Here is a 15449-nt window from a genome sequence, read left to right as displayed (position 1 = left end):
CCGAGCATTATATCCATATAATAGGTTAGAAATTTCTATCGCGAGCTAAATATCGGACGGAATCCTAGAAATATTGTACGATTTAATTTAGTCTATGACTAAATGATTAAATATAATACACGGGTAAAATCCCTAGTAGTTAAAACCGAATTTCTACCGTGAATCGATTACTTATAGGGATTACCCAAAAATAATCTATAATAATCTATAAGAATTCATCTATTTGTTTAGTTATTATCTACATTTAAACTACTACCGCGAATTGATTTCTTGTAGAAATTACCAAGAATAATCCATAATTTATATTAAATTTCGCAATTCTACGACTATAACTAATCTATAACTAAATTCTAATTATTTTAAATTTTCTAAACTTCCCTAATCTCCCTCTAATTTCCTATCTATTTCCCTTTTCTTTTTCCTTCCTTTCTTTTTCTTTTCTTTTTTTTTTTCTTTCTCTCTCTCTTTTCTTTTCTTTTTCCTTCTCTCTCTTTTCTTTTCTTTTTCCTCTCTGCCGGCCTCTCTTTTCCTCTCCCTCTCTCTCTCTCGGCTCTCTCCCACCCGAGCGGCGGCGGCGGTGGACGCGAGGGGGAAGGAGGGCGGCTCACCGGCGGCGGCAGCGGCGACGGTGGCGCACGGCGGCGCGGAAGCAGCGGCACGGCGACACGGGAACGGCGGCGGGCCGGCACGGGAACGGCAGCGGGCCGGCACGGGAACGGCGGCGCGGCGGCACGGGAACGGCGGCGCGGCGACACGAGAGCGGCGGCGCAGTGGAGAGGGAAGAGGGGAGGAAGGGTGAGATGGGGTGGGGAAAATGGGGAGAGGGTGGAGTTTTATAGGGGAGAGGAGGGGAAAGAAAGAGAAGGGAAGGGGCGACGCGACGGCGGCGCGGCGGCGCGGGGCGCGAGGCGGCGACGGGACGCACGGCGACGGGACGTCGACGGCGGCGGCGACAGCGGCGGCGCGCGGCACGGGGCGGGACGCGACGGGCGGTGACGCGACGGTAGCGCGGCGCGGCGGCGACGGGGCGAGACGACGGGCGAGCGGCGATGGGACGGGCGGGCGGCTCGGGGTGCGAGGCAGCACGGCACGGGGCGGCGATGGGACGGCGCAACGGGACGGCGGCGAGCGACGCGTGACGGCACGGGCGCGGGGCGCGAGGCGGCGGCACGGTCCTCGGGATGACGCGACGGGCGGCAGTGGCGACGCGTCGGCGGCGGCACGAGGCGCGGGACGATGGCGACCCACGGCGATGGCGACGGCGCGCGGCGCGACAGCGGCGACGCGATGGACGGGCGGCGATGGCGACGGCGCGGCGACGTTGGCGCGGCACGGCAGGGGCGGCACGGCGCTCGAGGCGGCGCGCGGCGTGAGGCGGCGACGCGACACCAGCGCGGCGCGGCAGCGGCGACGCGACAGCGATGGGACGCGCGGGCGCGGGGCGCGAGGCCGACGGCGACGCGACGGCGACGATGGCGACGGCGGCGCGGCGGGCGGGCAGCGCGCGGGCGAGCAGCGCGAGCGGCAGGGGAGGGGTTAGGGCTAGGGACGCGATCGAACACCTGGAGTGCAATGAACAGTGACTTTTCTATTTATCCCGATTTTTGTGTATTTTCCATATAAATTTGATTCAACAATTCCTAATTTTTGCATATATGCATTTTACTCAATATTTGTGTTATCTCAACTAATGAATTCACCGTAGATTAATATTACTCATATTTTATTTTTATTTAATCTATTTGAATTTTTAGTTAGGGTTAACTCTTATTCCATCGTATTTTAATTGATCAAATACGGTCGCGATAATATTTTATTTATTCCTATCCACACCTAATCTTTATTTTAGTTTATATTTATTTTACCAACTTGTTTTTATGGTTTATTCCTAATTAACTATTCTTTACTCACGATTAGTAAACTTCGAGATCAAATCCAAATAAAATAAGCGAATAGGATCGGCATGATGCAATTAATTTTTAAAGTTTTTGAAAATCCGTATTTTTAGAGTTTAGATTTTTGTCGGTCGAATTTTCAGGGTGTTACAGAAGGTTAAACGTTAGACATAAAAATTCAAGAATGAAGTCTTCATGAAATGGAGGAGAGAGGTATATATTGCAGTTGGTGAGAGCAAGTATATATTGCAGTTGATGAGAGCAAGTATAATAGTGAGCTATAAGCTTACTGTAAGCTTATGTGAAGGAGAGATGTAACAAATTAAATTCAAGAGCTAGCTTAACACAAGTTCTAAGACAAATACATTAAATGTATAAGTGAGAGATAGAAATAGGAGAAGAAAATTATAGACAACATTATAGCTAATTTATTATATATGTTGATTTTAATGTGGGCTACAGTAAGAAGTGAGCTCTACAATATTATCCTCATTCTGACAGATGATACGTGCAGCTAGAGAAGGACACAAATTAAAAGTCACTTTTGCTCTGTTTGGCAAATGGGATGTGGAGTGTGGGAAATGGATGCTATTTCCATTTTTCATATTTCCACCGTTTGGGTGTGGATGGGAGTGGGATATAGAATCCTACTTGATTGAGGGCGGATTGACTGCTAGGAAAAATTATTAAATTACCCTCACCATTTGAACTTATAGTTGTGCTGTTTGTTTACTCATTTAGCATAGTTTGAAGGGGTATTTTGGTCATTTTTTAGAAACTTTCTTTTCCAATCCATCCAACCAAACATGTGATAAAATTTTCCTTCATATAAACTACCACCACATTCTACCAGGATATTATATCTATTTCCCAATGGGTATAACCCATTAGCCAAACGGAGTCTTTGTAGATAGGGGCAGTTATAAATACACGGGGACAAAAAAAAAAGGAAAATCCAAAAAAGAAAAGGGAAACTTTTTAAAAATACAGCTGTAATCAATCGTCCTCTCCTCTCCCAACCATCTCCCCCTCTCTCTCTCGGGGCTTCGCCTGCGCGGTTGCGCGTGCTAGGGCGAGCCGGCGATCGCGCGCGCGGCGGCGGCGGCGGCGGCGGAGGAGGAAGAGGAGGAGTGGGCGACGCGACGCGACGCCGCGCCGCGCGGCCGTGTGCTCTACCTGGACGTACGAGGGAGGGGGGCCGAGCCGAGAGACCAGCTTGGCCGCGGTGCGATCGCGGGCGGCAGGCGTACGTGCGTGCAGCGGCGGCGGCGGCTCTGTGCCTACCGTCGGCGGGGCGGCAGGTGAGATGAGGGCCTGATTGGCGCTATTCCTGAATCTATATCTTCATCTAATCACCACTCGATTTTTCCTTAATTTTTAGGTATTGGCATAGTTAGATGAGATGTACGTTTTGTGCGTGAGATCGTTGATTCTAGACATGTTTTGATCATTTGCTTTGTTTTGTTGTTGTTGTGTAAGTATGGATTCCCAAATTGCGGAAGTTCGATCATATACCCTCCCTTTAGATTGAAATTAAGAATTTATATTTATCGCCATTCCATACCAGTCAATAACCTTAAAATGATCCCCCATGTCAGTATAAGCACATAAGCTTAAATCCTCAATTTTTTATCTGGACGGGGATTTATGATCAATTCCCCTTCTAATTTGGTTGACAATAGAACAATAGTGGTATATTTATTTTTTGTATGCTTGAGACCCTCTATGTTCATTGACAATACATTTGATTGTACGCGTGCGTGTGCCCAACACCCATTAGACTCGCACACGCGTGCACATTCTGCTTATCAAATCTAGAAGAAGAACTAGGTATGTAATTTTACCATGCTATTTTCTAATTGGTCAAGTACACCGCGGGCTGGCAAGGGGCCTGAGTCCCCGTGAGAGCATTGATAAGCAGTTTAAGGCAAAGTGCCATAATCCTAGCTCATCCATTTGTGTAGGCTGGAAACTTGAATTAAAATCCCAACCTATACATGCGTATAGATTAGAAGCTTCATCTATCAAGTGTTTAAAACCTGCAGTTGATCAATCAAATTCTTAATTCGATTAATGTTAGTTTGTTGGCCCACCGCCCTGTACAAATCCTCCATCTGTAAATAATTTGCTTCTCTTGTCCTTGTAATCTTCCTCTCTTAATGTTTAGCTTGGCTTGTAGGGCGTCGGAGCTGCCTCTGTTTTGATGATAAAAGTGAGAATGCCTGGAAGTCTCGAGTTGGTGTGCTTTATGTGATGCACCCGATAACATTTTTCACCAATATCATTGGTGTGGTGACCATTGTTCTGATCTCCATCGTCTCCATCTTGGGCCTTATTTGCCTGTGCCACTCACTGAACTTCCAATTGTTGATCAAACGGAGGAGGAGAAATTACTACCAAGCGAATGACGAGCAGCTTAGCTACTTCAATGGGCCATGGCTGACTCGCATAACATTAATACTGGTTGCACTATGGTGGGGTGTTGGAGAGGTGTTGCGGCTCACATTTGTCAATGGGGAGGGGAGGTTCATTTCTGATCAGACATGGCAAGCCAATGTATGCAAATTTTACATCGTCTCAAATTTGGGGTTTGCAGAACCAGGGTTGTTCCTGTTGCTAGCTTTCCTTCTTAGTGCAGCATTGCAAAATCAAGAGGTTGGTGCCTTAAATCGTAAATGGAACCAGAGGACCATATGTGCAGTGTTTATGCTCTGCTCACCCTCACTCATATGGGAAGCTTGTGTAGTTTTTATTGGTCCTCATATTGCTTCAAACGATGGACAGACATCAAAGGTTGCAAAGTATTGGTATTCAGCCTCTTCAGTCCATGATGGCGATGTTGCATGCACATACCCATTGTTGAGCAGCATATTTCTTGGGACGTTCTACACCGTGTTAACTCTTTATGTCATATTTGTTGGAGGGCAGATATTATCTTTAGTGATCAACAGGGGGCTTCGACGGAGGATATATATGCTAATTTTTGCCACCGGAATACTGCTTCCTCGAGCTATGTTTCTTGGATTCTCGGTTCTTCCATGGCCAGGTGAAATAGTCCATGAATCTCTCGTGTTTGTCTCCTTCCTTGTCCTGATGATTGCTGCTATGCTTGGTATTGTTATTCTGGTGTATTTCCCAGTTGCGGAAACCTTTGAAGTAAGAAACCAAGAGCATATTGAACTGCAAACAAGTCACTCCATTGCCCTGTGAATCTTTGATGGCTGAGCCTTATGATTTGACATATGTTTCAGCTTTTCATTCTAAGGACAAGACATTGGGAGATGCTTCAGATTTATTATGTGGTTGTTGCTGAGAGCTATCTCCCCAATTTTGTAAACATAGAACAAATTAGATTAGGTTATCGTTCTCCTTTCTTTTCTTCATGCATGTCGCCATGAACAGAAGTTATACCCTGTACAATAGTTTCTATAGGCTAGTGAAATGACCAGGCATACTTTACCTATTATATGGTGTAGTGCATCGAGAAAAAAAACTTAATAATGATCAGTTTGTGGTTGTAGTGAACTAGTGATATGCATGCTTTTTTTTAAAAAAAAAAAAGATACCGTGAAAGTGAAAAACTTATTATCGTTGTAATTTGTTTTACAAATAAAATAAAGGTTAGATAAAAATATGTTGTACAATTGTCGTGCCTCTCCCCATTTCTATATGGAACACAATAATACCATTGTTTGCAACATAGATCAAAAGGAAAACAGTGTGTCAAACTCTGATCAAAAGCAATTGCACCCAAAGATTTTACCATGATCCACCGCAATACCGAGCTTCCGAGCACTTCTAGTGGCCAATTCTTTAGCTTGCATAATTGTAGATTTAGCCAACAGTTAACTCCTTGGATTTACGACTGGAGTATAATTGGCATGTTGTCAGTTATGAACAATAATAACATGATTTATTTTTCTGACACATTACAAATTTAGGTGCTCACAATGCACGCACACTCACCCTTATAAATGCACACACGCACACCCTACCACCAATGAACACACACCCTACCCCTACCTCTATAAGACTTGACTAACATATTTTGAGATTGACGAAATCACCACCAACGTCTCATTGTCAACGGGTTGGTTCCATCACAAGTAAGTTAACCAGTTAAGTTACACTCACTTCGCAATTAAGGTACACCCTACCCCTATAAGTTTAAGCCAATATATCTTGAAATTGACGAAGTCACCACACACCTCTAGAAGATTAGACTAACATATTTTGAGATTGACGTAATCACCACGAACGTCTCGCTGTCGATAGGTTCGTTCCATCACAAGTAAACTAACCAGTTAAGTTATGCTCACTTCACAATTTATCTAGCTTAGTGGTCCACTCTGATAACAAGCTTGTTGGGCTCATACGAGTAATTATTGTTGCCAAGCTTGAGTTTTTTTTATTATAGGGTTTTATGCTTCACATCCTACTTGATGGGCTCGTAGGAGTGATTATTGTTGCGTAGCTTGAGTTTCTTATATTAGGATTTTATGCCTCACATCCTACTTGATTTGGGTGCAACTATATTGTTGAACTCTTGGGAACCGTATTGTTAAACTCTGTGACTCCTGTTCTTTATACTTCATCTGTTGTTTACCCATTTATTTTTGTTTTTATAAATGGTGGTGCATCTGAACAATCCTGTGAAACTGAACAAAGTGAAATCATGCATTGCTTAAAATCATTTTTTTCCCCTACGTTCTATCCAAACGGCTATTCATGTTTTTCCAATCGTCTATAATCCTTTGTTTTGCATACGCAGTCCTACCAAAATCTGTGTTTTTCTCTAACCATTCATACGTAGGCGGCCTCATATCGGGTGGGCAGATCCATTGAATCCTGATGCTATCCATGCTTTGGTGGTTGGCAAATAACATTGCACATTGAATTCTGCTACCAATTTGTGTAGCTTTGATTTAATTCTGAACTATCAATCCTCGAAGGGACTATGTACCCATGCAGTAGCCTGAATCTTTGATTGCCTAGTCTATGCATAACTTGTCCCATCATTGATTACACCTCAGGCCATAAAAAATCAGCGTACGAATAATCATTGTTCCGCTGGAAAGGAGAAAATTGAAGCCCATGCCTCTAGCTGGTAGAGCGAACAATGTAATCCTGGCTTCCTTGTATTTTTCTGGAGTATGTGCATCACATTCACAATCTAACACTCTCACAAGCATTTGAAAGCAGTCAAATTACTCCATTTTATTCACTCTCACAACCTGCCATGAAAGGAATTCACAAGCCGTGTCATATAAAAATCACTCATGACATGCATCAAGGCGAGCGGCAACAGAATGGTTAAACCTAGATCGCTTGTGCCTATGATATCCCCAATCTTCTTGCAACACCTTCTACCCTGTGGAAAATATGGCAATCCGGTGGAGATAGAAGCCTCATCGTTTTCCTAAAAACTGTCTACATTGGAACGCAAGGTCCGTTCCGTCTAATGCTGCCATTTTTTAATCAGTCCAGGAATCTGAGAAGAAAAGTAACAGGCATTAGGTTCATTGAAAAATGGGTAAAAGAGTAAATATTTGAAAAGTGTAATGCTAAGGCAGTACTGACCTCAACACCATTAGGACCTATTTTGTTGCGAGCTATGAAATTTAGTATGTGCGATGCAAATTCTTCAGGCACATCTTCCTGAAAGGAAATTTTCGATGGTATGTTAACAATCCATTACAAAATAATTCATCAGCTCGATGATCTTGTTAGCAATCATACTTACATAACATAACGAACAACACTCGATAAATGAACCTTTGGTTATTAATTCATGTGCTGCCTCTACATATTATTGGTTTTTGTGACTTTTTAAAGTAAACCCTAGAGCTGCTAGGCAGGATGGCTCTAGGAGCAGGGAGAAAAGCAGAAATTGAAATAATGCTAGAAAGGGGGTGCCTTGATATCATTAGAATAATAATGTTGAAAGCCTTACGGTAGGACTGTAGGAGGCTAGGAGCTAACCTGTATGGCATGTCCAGTGTGTCGAACCACCACCATTTGAAACTTTCCTTGCATTTGACCAATTGTTAAAGCTCTGCAAAACATATTGACAAACCAATGCATTACCAATATGTCCTCCATAATGGTTTATAGAAGTGTTAAAAAATGATGCAATTTTCACAAATCAAAGCACTAAGAATGGGTGATAAGAAAAATATATGCATTAATCGAATAGTTTTCATAAGACAAATAGCTTAAATAGAAGTAGCATTTTGTGTGCTCGAGTCATTTCTCATTTCCTGATCTGATAGCATACCTGTACAGGTGGGATAGATTGTTAAGTGTAATCTATGTGCAGTTCTGTTTTGGAAGGACCTATACATAGGTTGAGGAAGTAAAGCAATGGTCTGTGTTTCATAGGAACATATATCTTGAGGCATCAACTTCAACACATACCAGCTGATTGATTTAACATAACCAGATGTTCCTCAGAAACAAAAGACTTATAATATAATTCGCTTTTCGCAGTACAAATAGGTTGCCACGAAATTTTGATAGCCTGATCACTAGTGCAGTTTAGCCTAATGGCAGATTAATTAAAACTCCTTAAAATGCACTACTGCTTGGCTGTAGAAAACCCAAGGATATATAGCATGCCATTGCAGCTAACAGGAAGCATAAAATTTTGTAATCAATTAAATACAAATTACACTGAGCTAATAATGATAGAGGTCCGAGTTCAACAGGGCAATCATCATGAATGAGAAAATTGTTAACATCATTACACTAGAAAGATAAATACAAACCTGTCCAACCTATCAGTTCCAGCTAATAATAGGACCTTTTGCACTGGACAAGACAAGAACTTTTCAGAAAGACCTTCATACCTAAAACAGAAACATTTCATATTTCAGTATCAACCAAAAGGAGATAAACAAATAACTCAAGTATTCCTAAAAATAAACGATGTTATTTGAAACTGAAATCTGGCCTAGTTCACCCCATGTTTGCTGCTATTTTGTTATGTGGTTACCACTTCTGAAACAACTCATTGACCCTATTCTCTGTTTTATTTGATAAATTCAAGATAGCTCAAGCTTCCAGACATATAAGATAAGAGAATAATACAATAGAATTAATATTACTGTGTAGGAACCAAAAAAGTAGATCTTTGTTAAATCAAAACATGACAGGGATAAGAGAATACAGTAGTATCAATACTGTTACGTAGGTAATGAAGAGTTAGATACTTGTAATTAAATATGACCAATACTTTTATACAGTATATAGTAGTAGTAATAACATGCTTTTAAATTGTAATGATCACAAAAAGGCATTCAGAAATGCCAGAATTTAAACAGAAGCGATTGAAACATAAAGAACACCAGTAAACTGAAAGCGTACCATCCTTTCCAGTATTTTTCTGTTTCCTCGAGAGGAGTTCGATACGTATAGCTGAAACCAAGTATGAAAGTTCACTTAGGTTTTCAAGGAAGGGTAAAGCTTTTTTGCAGAGTTTTGCATATGCGCATTGAACTGCAAAATACAAGCATGTACTATGCAAGCTAGTTTTTTACCATTCCCTTGATTCATCATATTTCAAGGTAGATGGAATCGAAACACGAGCAGAATCAATGTTCCTGAGTGGCCCACCTTTGACACTCCATTCAATCTGCATAGTTACGTGAAAGGATATTATTGAAACAAGGTTTACTGCTGCAATAGTAAGCATGACCATAATCAACTGACTTTACTAGCATGCCTATTATTAGAAATTCAAGATCTTGACCATCATTGCATGTTTGTTTGATTTCCTCCTATTACAGGCCAATGACGTTTATGAGCTTAAAACATCAAATGCATTCCTCCATACCTTTTTTTCATCAGAATGTTTCTTTACAGGAACATATCTCAATAAATGATACTCCCCTCCATCCCAAAATATAACAACTTTTCCATCAACATTCTCTTCCCAACCAATCACAACCCTCAGCCATTCACTTTTCCCACCTACCTCCACTACTCATCCAATCACAACCCTCCACCATTCACTTCTACCTACTTTCTTAATAACCATGTCCAACTCTAAAACTTCTTATATTCTGGGACGGAGGGAGTAACTAATAAGCTAAACAAGATATGTTTTCTAAATAATAAGATTGCTAGCAATATTCAAATTGTCATGGAGGACTACATCACCATACAGCTTTTTCAATGCTAGGGAAATGTTGCGCTCGATTTGCTAAGATCTTCTGCATATGAATCAATGAGGCCATTGCTGTTCCCTGTTTTGGAAAAAGCATTTGATATCAGCAATAAGAAAAATTGTAAATCATAATATAAGTGGTTAAGTAAGGAATAGCTAACCTCAACTACATCAATAACAAGAAGACCGTGAAGATTGCGAATAACTTTCTTTGCGGCCACATGTATAGCCACGGAACCGCCCATGCTAAAAAGGATAAATAACTATTTAATTGAATTTCAATCACTCGAGGCTAATGGCAATGCTAGTAATGAAAAAAAAAATAGCCTGCCGAATCCGGAAAAGAAAACAAAAGCATTGTATTAAGCACTGAAGTAGAAGCACAAATGAAACTAAAAGTCAAATTGCCTTTTAGCTATACTTCCCAGATTATGGTATATGTGCACCATTCAAAGGATTTTATACATTACATTATCCTTTGGAGAGAAATAGCATAGAGAAGTAGAACTTTCAGTCAATCTTAATATCTTATTTCAGATAAAGAGTGCACGTGCAATGGGTACAAAGTCCATGGTGCCAACTCACCTATGCCCAACAAGTATAATGGCTGGTGGAGAATCTCCATACAATGTGCGTAAAACAGCTATGACATCGCTGCTGAGAGTCTGCAATTGCAAAGATGGAAAAGGTAAAATATTGTATTCATGTGTTCAGCAAAAATTAATAAGTTATTAAGTTGAGTTAATGACATATATTATTATATGAGGAAGAGCAAATGTTTTATCAAGAGGATTAATTCGTGTACAAATTGAAGGACATACTTCAATGGACAAATCTGAATCATCACTTGTGGTTGATTTTCCATGCCCTCGCAGATCCATAGAAACAACACGAGCCTTTTCCTTCATACGACTTGCTGCTAGAGCAAACGAAAGCCTAAGGTAGATTGAGGAATAATCAACACAATGTAAGAACACATATATTAATTTAAGACTTATTGCATCATTTCATAAGGAGTAATAATCAAGTCAAATAAAGTAACTTATGCATGATTAATTTGAATAAAAAAGGAAATGATAGTTTCTTATGCTCCCTACCCAAAATAGAATCAAGATTAAACAGCAACGCTTTCGATTTTCACGATAAAACCAATTTAATTCCAGGCTTTCTGCATTTATCTCGATTCTTTTGTCAAATCATTATCAAAACTAAAATTTACCAACACATTCTACTCCCTCCGTCCCACAAAAAAAAAAAACTAGTACTGGATGTGACACATCCTAATACAACGAATCTGGACATACCCCTCTCCAGATTCGTTGTACTATAATGTGTCACATCCAGTCCTAGATTCACTTTTTTTGGGATAGAGGGAGTACGCTGCAACACAAGTAGGGTTTGGTTCATTTTCCGTAGTGCAAAGAAGGCTCTATAGAAGGCCTTCTATAGATATCCAAAAAGATAAGACACTTCTGCATTTTACAGTATTACCATTTAATCCTTTATCCTTAAAAAGTAAAATAACACAAGAAGGATTATTGCAGCACAGCCCTCGGCACTTTAAGTGCTGATAACTTCAATCTGTCTGTGAGTTTTTTTTTTTTTTGGCCCACAGGACCATCCTCAATAAGACTATTACCATGTAAACCACATACCTACACCCAATCCGGCCTGGGTCCAGAGTCTTACTGGCTAGCACCGCAAATTGGTCGGCTAGCCGGCCTGGGTTCGAGACTCACTCCCTGCTTAATATCATTGATATGAAACTCCCACCTTTCATATCCAGCATTTTTTTTTACACCCAATTCAGAAAATCATTTTTGGTTCCATGCTAATCATTTCCAGCAAGTTGTTAACTGAAATGCCATGAACATCCACGCAGTTCACCGGCGAAACGGACAATTCGGCATGTTAGCCCGTGGAGCAGACGTACCCAGAGTAGCCGCCACCATGCAGGCAGAACACGACAGGCCCCTCCGATCCGGCCATGTACACATTGAAAACCTACAAGGAAAACCACACCATAAAAGGGAACATGATATATTTATTTACAAGATCACACCGGCCGGGAGAAAATTTTTAAAAGAATGGTCCTCTACTCCCAGGACGCGCAAGCGCAACGCACGTCTTCGGTGTCGGGGATGGCGACGCGGCGCTCCTCGTCGAAGTAGGCCGACCAGTCCAGCGGCGCGTACTTGTGGAGCGAGTGGCTGCGCGAGGGGGGATGGATGATGAAGGTCAGGCCAGGCGCGTCAGCTAGGGTTTCCGCCTTCCACGCCACGGGGGGGATGGCGTGGGGCGCGGCGGGCAGGGGGAGGGGGAGGGGGAGTGGGAGGGGGTGACTTACTGCGTGGCGGGGCGGGGCGGCACGGCGGCGGCGGCGGAGGACGGCGACTCGCCGGGCTCCCCCTCACCCTCCTCCTGCAGCGAGGCGAGCGGCGCGGGCTCCATGGGTGGCGGTGGCGGCGGCCGCGGCGTCGGAGGCGGCGAGCGAAATGGGTAGGAGGCGGGTTTGGAGAGTTTGGGGAGTTTGGGAGGAGAAGGATCTCGACTCTCGAGGGAGACGAAGAGAGGAGGAGAGAGAAGCGAAGGGCGGAAGCTAGAAGGGAAGACGAGGACGGCTTGAAAATACGCCTTCCTTCGGAGAAGACGCTATGCGAGGATACGGAAGCCGGAGGGGGAAGGCGAAGAAGACGGCTTGAAATACGCCTTCCTTCGAAGAAGACGTTGTTAACGAAATACGTCTTCCCATGGAGAAGACGTTATCCGCGGATACGCGACATTTTTTGGAATAACACACAAACGCTCTATTGAGACTTTTGTTGATGCTCAGATGAACTTACAGTTTCTATGGAATAAATAATCCGTTTCTTTTTTTTATATTATGTTCTTCAACTTTAAATTACTACCTCCGTTTCAGGTTATAAGATGTTTTGACTTTGGTCAAAGTCAAACTACTTTAAGTTTAACCAAGTTTGTAGAAAATAGTAGTAACATTTTTAACCTAAGACAAATTTATTGTGAAAATATATTCAATTATTAATTTGATGAAACTAATTTAGTATTATAAATATTACTATATTTGTCTATAAACTTAGCCAAATTTAAAACAGTTTAACTTTGACTAAAGGTAAAACAACTTATAACTTGAAATGGAGGGAATACAACTTTCTTGTTTTTCGTTAGCATGTCTTTCAACTGCTAAATGATGTGCTGTTTGTAAAAACTTTTTATATAGAAGTTTCTTTAAAAAATAAAATAAACCCATTTTAAAAGTTTTTAATAATTAATCAATTGTTTGTATGCTAATAGCTTATCTTGTTTTACGTGCCACCGGAAAACTAAATTAGGTTGGAGACTCAAACTGATCCTAATACTCCATCCATCCCGAAAAGTCGGTTTAAATAATAGGAATCTGGATAAAAGTCGGTTTAAATGTTCAGATTCATAGTATTATAATATATCACATTTAATAAAAAATCTTATATTTGAAGATGATGAAGGAAGTACCGCATACTCCGTTATACTCCACATCGTAAGTAACTACTCCCTCCGTCAAAAAAAAAAAAAAGACAACCCAGCTAGGGGATTTGATCTCATTATCTAGATGATATCAAATCATCATCTAGGTTGTATTTTTTTTTTTCGGAGGAAGTAATAAGTAACACGTTGGGGCCTGCTGCCTTGTAAACACTTGGGACAGCATTCGGGACTGAAGTCTGCAACACACTCGTATCGAAATGTATTTATAATAAAAAAAAATGCTTTGCATCCAAAATTAAACATAGCGGTGGACGTGCCAGAGTGGTTATTGGGCATGACTAGAAATCATGTGGGCTCTGCCCGCGTAGGTTCTAATCCTACCGTCCACGGTTTTTTATTTTTTGTATTACAGCAAATTACTTATTGTACCATTTTGTATCAGAGTAAATTTCACATCACTACATAGTCTATGGTTCAAGTTGCACAAATCCATAAATTTTTTTTTTATTTTTTGTATTACAGTAAATTACTTATTGTACCATTTTGTATCAGAGTAAATTTCACATCACTACATAGTCTATGGTTCAAGTTGCACAAATCCATAAATATTTTTTTTTATTTTTTGTATTACAGCAAATTACTTATTGTACCATTTTGTATCAGAGTAAATTTCACATCACTACATAGTCTATGGTTCAAGTTGCACAAATCCATAAATATTTTTAACACTTCGCATTTAAATACATATATTTTGGTATCAAAGTTTCATAAAAATACACTATCAGAGAATGCATCCACCCATGAGATTACGTGGTTGTTCCACCTAGGATCCGAACTTGAGTGCTTCATCCGAGGTGGAACATCCACGATGCGACATCCACATTCTAAATATAAGTAGATAAACAGCCACGCCATCTCGCCGATAGATTCATTCGTTAATAGCTTAGTTTTGTGAAACTTCAGTACTAAAATATACGTAGTTAAGTGCCAGATGTTAAAGTGTGTGTGGTTTTTTATAACTTGGATTATAAAATATAATATGTAGTTTTGTAAAATTTACTCTTTCTATTATGCCCGAGTGAATGGGCCTCATTAAGGCCTAGTCCCACTTGTTCCGGTCTATAACATGTATGGGCCACACGGAGGAAGAATTCCCGTTCCTCCTCGTGGGCTGTTAGATCGTACCCCAGCAATTGGTGGGTTGCAGCGCATGGTGTCTGTGTCTCAAAATTTTTTAATTCATTTTTAAAAGATTTTAAAAAATAAATTACTGTCTCAAAAGATTTGTTGAAATACCGTCCAACGGGGAACATAAATCATTCTACGGTAGGGCGGATTAAACGATGTGGCACAAGGCGAGAGCGCCATGGCAATTTTGAATGCGGCCCCTATCACTAAGAGGGGCCTGCTTGCAAAATTGTCATAACGCGCTCCATGCATCACCAAACTATTGTTAGTGTCATCAAACTAAGTCACCCTATGGAAAGCAAGAAGGGGGCGCCTGCAAAAATTATCACGGTGCGCCCCTCCCGCGAGGTGGCATGTTATATAGATTGCCTTATCGTAGGCACAATTTATATGTCTCGCTTAATGATAGGATGGGAGGAGCATATTTTTATAAAACTTTGAAATGAGAATTTACTTATAAATTTTTGAAAAATGAATATAAAAAATATAAAAAGCTCGTCTCCTCTCCTGCGTCTCGCTCTTTCACCAGCACGGTTGGCTCGCTTCGCTCTTTCGGGTTGGGTGCTGGATTCCATCTTGTATGCCGTTTTTCGACGATTTTTTTTATTAAATTTTGATCAAACTTCAATGTTTCAAAATTGAATTCCTGAAAACCATTCGAAATTTCACTCGGAATATGCTTCCGTCATATGTTAAAACGTCGAAATTTTTATCAG

General features: G+C 41.1%; 2 protein-coding genes and 1 non-coding gene across 4 annotated transcripts; 2 read left to right on the top strand and 1 right to left on the bottom strand.

Moving 5' to 3' along the window:
• Positions 1–2864: 2864 nt before the first annotated feature.
• LOC127769658 (uncharacterized) lies at positions 2865–5448 on the top strand. The gene is made up of 2 exons (XM_052295267.1): positions 2865–3196; positions 4075–5448. The coding sequence occupies exon 2, from the start codon at positions 4149–4151 to the stop codon at positions 5103–5105; it is 957 nt and encodes a 318-aa protein (XP_052151227.1). The 5' UTR covers positions 2865–3196; positions 4075–4148; the 3' UTR covers positions 5106–5448.
• A 1296-nt stretch (positions 5449–6744) lies between these two features.
• On the bottom strand, positions 6745–12642 carry LOC127771568 (uncharacterized). 2 transcript variants are annotated; one of them, XM_052297492.1, is made up of 13 exons: positions 12410–12642; positions 12188–12272; positions 11996–12066; positions 10884–10998; positions 10648–10727; positions 10224–10308; positions 10061–10141; positions 9434–9528; positions 9261–9311; positions 8663–8743; positions 7878–7950; positions 7476–7553; positions 6747–7386 (listed from the first exon to the last, which is right to left on the bottom strand). In XM_052297492.1, the coding sequence occupies exons 1-13, from the start codon at positions 12511–12513 to the stop codon at positions 7354–7356; spliced, it is 1032 nt and encodes a 343-aa protein (XP_052153452.1). In that variant the 5' UTR covers positions 12514–12642; the 3' UTR covers positions 6747–7353. The 2 variants fall into 2 exon arrangements, with proteins under 2 accessions (XP_052153453.1, XP_052153452.1); XM_052297493.1 differs by lacking the exon at positions 12188–12272 and having other exon boundaries at positions 6745–7386; positions 10884–10978.
• Positions 12643–13852: 1210 nt separating this feature from the next.
• Positions 13853–13934, top strand: TRNAS-AGA (transfer RNA serine (anticodon AGA)). The gene has a single exon. It is a non-coding gene; the product is annotated as a tRNA-Ser (tRNA).
• The last annotated feature ends 1515 nt before the right edge of the window (positions 13935–15449 follow it).

This window comes from Oryza glaberrima, chromosome 4 (assembly GCF_000147395.1).
Source record: "Oryza glaberrima chromosome 4, OglaRS2, whole genome shotgun sequence".
Lineage (NCBI taxonomy): Eukaryota > Viridiplantae > Streptophyta > Magnoliopsida > Poales > Poaceae > Oryza > Oryza glaberrima.
Note: the sequence above shows the minus strand (reverse complement) of the source record. Positions and strands in the feature narration are given on the sequence as shown.